The 5,599-nt window shown below is 40.7% G+C and overlaps 1 protein-coding gene across 1 annotated transcript; it reads left to right on the plus strand.

Annotated features, from left to right (window-relative positions):
* Positions 1–277: 277 nt before the first annotated feature.
* LOC104518383 (transcription factor E2F3) lies at positions 278–4,316 on the plus strand (the record flags this gene model as incomplete). Its single annotated transcript, XM_010176690.1, has 3 exons — positions 278–497; positions 1,078–1,236; positions 4,202–4,316. Coding segments are annotated over 3 exons (494 nt in total), but the record flags the coding sequence as incomplete, so codon positions are not given.
* Between the last annotated feature and the right edge of the window lie 1,283 nt (positions 4,317–5,599).

The following is a 5,599-nucleotide window of genomic DNA, read 5'->3' on the forward strand; positions in this document are numbered from 1 at the left end:
ATATTGCTATATGTATCCGTCAGACTAATGGAAATATTTGCATTTAAAAAAAAAGTAGGTATTTGCTCATGTACCTGTGACTTTTGGAAAAGTACATCTTGAAATACAAATAAATACCCAATGGTAAGTTGTGTCTTAATGCATAGGTTTGAGAGATTAATTTCCTAAAAAATGAAAGAAATATCCGTAATATGTGTCCTTTCATTTCTGGATGGTGCTTTCAACACCAAAATGAGAAAATTTATTTCTCTGTTTGTTTCTCTCTTTTCTTTCTAAGCTCCAAAATCCCCTTCAGAAAAGACTCGGTATGATACATCACTTGGCCTTCTTACAAAGAAGTTCATTCAGTTGCTGAGCCAATCTCCCGATGGGGTCGTAGATTTGAACAGAGCAGCAGAGGTCCTCAAGGTGCAAAAAAGGAGGATTTACGATATCACCAATGTACTGGAAGGCATCCATCTCATTAAGAAAAAATCCAAAAACAACATTCAGTGGATGTGAGTATTCAGTATTCGTTTCCTTTCCTGCTGGCTGATTTCACTGTCACAGAGCAGCAGTGTTTTCCTTCTTCCCACCTTCCATTCTCACACTTTGCTACAAGCAATCATGCAAAACACCTTCTACCAGGATGAAGCTTTCTTCTTCTCTTAAAACAGGTTATCAGTGTGTAAGTAGCATTCGTCAGGGAAATTATAACCCAGCATTTTGTCTGAATACTGGATTAACTCATTTGCTTTTGCAAGCGGATTAAGTTTTTAGGTGCACATCTGTACCTGCTGCTTTCCTTGGTCTTTTTCAGGATGTGGTTAGAGGAGAGGGGAGTTAGAAACAACAATTTTGGAAGAGCTTAGAAATATTCAACTTTTCCATCTTGGTGGTAGTTCCAAAACGTGTTGTCATGATAAAAAGATGCTGTTTCTGGAAAGCAGAATTTATATTGACTGGCTATGGGCATGTTTATGGAGAAGGAGCTGAGGACTTGGTCTGCACTATCGAAGCCTGCCTCTTCCCTTTCCCATAGCACAGGGTCGAGTTTTACAGGTGCTGAAAGGGCGTCTTCCTCCTCTGTGTCCGTAGGGGCTGCAGTCTGTCCGAGGACGGTGGCATGCTGGCCCAGCGTCAAGGCCTCACAAAGGAGGTGACCGAACTGACTCAGGAAGAGAAGAAACTGGATGAGTTAATCCAAAGCTGCACCCTGGACCTCAAGCTGCTAACAGAGGACTCAGAGAATCAGAGATATCCTTTTTGCCACAGCCTCACAGGTGGTCAGTCCTCTTGCTGTAATACAAAGAGAATTCCTCTAAGGAGTATGATACGAAGGATCAGAAGTTTCCAGAAGTTGGATAGCGGGTTTTAATGTGATTCTGTATAAAAGTTAGTTACTTAAGCCACTTGTACCTGTAATCCTTCTGGAATTTAAATTTAAAAAAGAGATAGAGAGAGAAAAAAAGGCGTTGTATGAAGGAGCCCATTAACATCCATGTTCACATAGAGTAGAACCAAGAATTTATCTGATTAATGAGCGACGACTTCCAAACCCAACATCCAAACCCGGACTTTTGAGCCCAGAGCAAACCCCATTTTGATGTGTGCAGAAATGGTTTGGGGGATTTCAGCAGGAAAACAGGAGAATTAGGCTTGTAGAGGGAGGGGAATGGGGAAAAAGGGGGACTGGGGCAGCAGTGGTAGAGATGGGAGAGCAGGAGGTACTTACTCATCCCTCCTCACCAGTCTAAGTCTTCTTTCAGTTGAGGCAGATGGAAAAAAGCATGCAAACAGTCTTTGCTAAGGTGAATGTGTGTACTCATTACTTAATGTTATTGTTTTACATTAAACTGACATGTATATAAATTACACAGAGATGAAAATAGAGTTGGGAGTCAGTCTAGTCTGAAACTTGCAACAAATTTTTAGATTCTCTGGTTAGAGAATCTGTAATAGAATAGCATAGATAAAGGTTTTATGAGCTCTTAAAATGTCTATTTCGGACTTATTTATTGTAATAGCAATGCTCAGTTGCATAAGGTTCAGAGGACCTCTGGTATTTTGGCTACTAATACCCCTTGTAAGTAACCAATTCTCATTTTCATTAGATTTACCACCTATTAACAACAGAAGAGAGCATTTCATTAAATGCTGATGTGGAAACTTTTATTACTTTAAATAGCAAGTAGTTCTTAAAGAGCATCTAATAAGGTGGATTTATTCTCTGTTTTGAAGGATAGGAAATAATTATGGGAGTGTCAGTAAAAAAAAGTAATGTGAACTGTGTAAATGTTATCCTTTGGTTGTGCTTGCATCTTGAAATGTGTATGAAAGCAAGACCACCGAGCAACACAGGGAGCAGGGTCAGCGCTGCCTTGATCCATGAAGAGATTCAAGGAAAGCAAAACTGAGCGTTGCAATTCTCTATTTTTCTAGTGCTGTTTGCTGTGGTAGAGATCCCAGCCCTGCGGTTGCTGGCTCCCCTGGGGATGGGTGAGGGGGGATCAGCGTCTTGGCCTCGTGCTTTTGGATTTAGGAGAGCGTATGCCCCACATCCTTCTGTGACTCTTCAGTTTACTGAAAATAGTAGTGATGACTGAGGGAGGAATGTGGAAGCATGAAAGCTGAGGATGAATCTGAGTGCAGCCCACTGACATGAGTTGAACACTTAGGGAGCTGAGAAGCCTCTTTCTTTGCCTCATCTTGGAGGCGAAATTTCTGCTTTTAAAAATGTTTTTCTTTTCCCTCACAATTAAGTAGCACCAAAGCACTGTTTGTGCCATGGCTGTGTGCTTCCTCATCTACCTTATCAATAGACTTGGACAGTAAATAAATAGTCGCTACCTTGAATGTTTTGGGATATAGGATGAGAGATAATGGCCTCAGGTTGCTCCAGGGGAGGTCCAGGTTGGATATGAGGAAAAATTTATTCTGTGAAAAGAGTGGTCAGACCTTGGAACAGGCTGCCCAGGGAGGTGGTGGAGTCATCATTACTGGAGGTGTCCAAGAAACAAGTAGATGTAGCACTCAGAGATATGGTTTAGTGGGCATGGTGGTGATGAGTTGATGGTTGGACTGGATGATCTTAGAGATCTTTTCCAAACTTCATGATTCTGTGATGCCCAGCGTTACCAAGGAGAGCTCTTAGCTACAGCAATGAAGATTGGTGTTTTATTTGAAAACTGCAGACTTTTTCCTTTGTTCACGCAGTGGCAGCCACTGTGGCTGTAATTTGTACTTGGCCTTTGCAAACCTTCTGGAGCCTTACAAAAGGGGTGGCAAAAGCCTTGATAAAAGCTCCTTGCCTGAAAGGTCACCTGTCATTTTGCACCCTGATCTGTTATTTTGCTGTTGGTCTAAGTCAAATGTGAGATGTATTGGCGTTTTGAACTTGGCCAGTTTGTCTTACTGCACCAGTATTATTCACATTTACACCCCTCAAAAGTGTAATAATAAATTAGGCTTTTTATTTCTATGGCCTTAATAGTATGTTAGATACCTCGTGGATGGCAAAACTAAAGAGCTGGAAGTGCTTGATCGGGGTCATTTCACAGTTTGTGACAAAAAGCTCTGTGACCCCTCGGTTACACAGGTCAGTAAGTGAGGCACCACTGTGCAGTAACCCACCAAAATGCTCACGTTGATTTGGACAAATTAATATTGAGCAGCAAAATATTCATGTTCGTTCCGTGCTTATGCAGAAATCAACTTTCTGCACGGTCAGGTTCTTTAAAGTAGTTGTTTAAGCCATTTTTTAAAAAAATAATTTCAAATAATCTCAAATGAAAATGGGAATTATTATTTTATTGATGACTTCAAAAATATATTGTGTATATGCATCCATAACCTGCGCCTGTAAATTCCTTTACATTTTGTCTGTGATTTCCAGTTCTCTGCACTTTCATTGCAAGTGTGTAAAAAAAAATCATGCTTCTCACAGTCCGCAAGTAATTGCGGGTTGTCGAGCTTTGTCTTAGATATCTTTACATGTGTAAGGAAGAAGAGGGAGAAGCCCATTTGTCACTTGGTAGCAACCCCAGCTGTTAGATCAAAGAGAAATTCTCACACAGTTTCACTGCAGTCACAACCAGTGTCGAGAATAGAAAACTTTGGGCTAAGAGCAATGTAGCCATGGGGAAAATGGAAAGAATTCTCTCTCTTCTAATGGTCTGAATATATTATAACCTGGCTTGGAAAATTCCTTAACAGTGATTACATTAGCTTATGTGACTTATCAAGATATTCGAAAAATTAGTGGCCTTAAAGACCAAACTGTTATAGTTGTGAAAGCTCCTCCAGAAACCAGACTTGAAGTGCCTGACCCGGCGGAGGTAAGGAGAACCTGGCTTTTCCTGCCAGGTGATAGATCATTTTTCTGTAGATGGAGCAAGTGTGTTATTGAGTCTTAACTGTGGTAACTGACACCCAAGTTGGATTATACTGGCATAGAGTCCTATAGCCATCTGTCTTACAAACCTTGGAGGTGGTTCATTTAAAAAAAGGAAGGGGAGTCTTTAAAAATAACTTTTGACAAAGCAATCATTCTTTGTTTGTTTTCTCCCAATTACAGCTTTCCTTCAGAGTAATCCACGCTATTTACAGATTATTCTCTTTTGCCATACTTCATGTAAAGAAGAGTTCTTCCTTGACAGTTGAAATTTCCTGTTTGTAACCATGTAAAGTCTTTCTCTTCAGAGATTCCACTCGTATTTTTTTTTTAGTTATGAAGTTCATGGATAACTCAATGCCTTAAGCATTGACTCATTACTGATACTCTAATTTGTTGAGTCGTGTTTTCATGCTGGATTTTATTTTCTCAAGTATTACAGTTATTGTAGAAACTTTTGTTTTACTCTTAGAACCCGTTCTTGCCCTTCATTCATCATCATCTTTGCTTCATTGATGCTGATTTTACACACTTGTATAAAACTTTGTATGTTCTGTTAGTGCACTTTTTGTTTGCTCTCGTGAAGTCTGGAGGGGATGGGGGTTTCCTTTCCTGTTTTATTTTGAGTACTTCTGTTTCTGAAGCTGTCTGTGTTCATCTGCATCCCTCTTCTCTTGCCCTTTGCTACTCGAGGCGCAGTCTCTATCTCTGAGTGCCAGCTCTTGTATGTGAGATGTCTGTCTCTCGTTCTTTCATCCTCATTTTGTTTCTTTTCCTTATCTCAGGTAGATGTCTAAGGTAACTTAGCTGCTTCTCCCTTCCCTTACCCGATGTCAGTTACAGAGAAAAATGCTTCAGGTGGCTTTTCTTTGAGGGTATCTTCAGGGAGTAGCTTCACTTTTCTTCTTTCCTCTCATGGTTTATGAACCACATGGTTCAGCTGCTCCTGGGGTTTTGTCTCTTGGTGGCAAAACTAAGCTGCTTTACAATTCCCAGTTATAACAGACCCCAGTTATATTGGGCAAACATGAATAATTTGCATGAGCCACTGCTTTAGAGATTGAAATATGTACCTAATGTCTTCTCTCAAGGAGCAACTAGCCATAGGGCTAAACCCCAGAAACCTTGGTACTGTGTTCATACCTCTACGTTATTCCTTCATTGCTGCTGTTGGGCTGGTTCCACTGTGCCCAGGGCCACTGTGGTGGTTTGACCCACAGTGGGACC

The sequence above is a fragment of the Antrostomus carolinensis genome, unplaced genomic scaffold, assembly GCF_000700745.2.
Source record: "Antrostomus carolinensis isolate BGI_N321 unplaced genomic scaffold, ASM70074v2 scaffold55860, whole genome shotgun sequence".
Classification (NCBI taxonomy): Eukaryota; Metazoa; Chordata; class Aves; order Caprimulgiformes; family Caprimulgidae; genus Antrostomus; species Antrostomus carolinensis.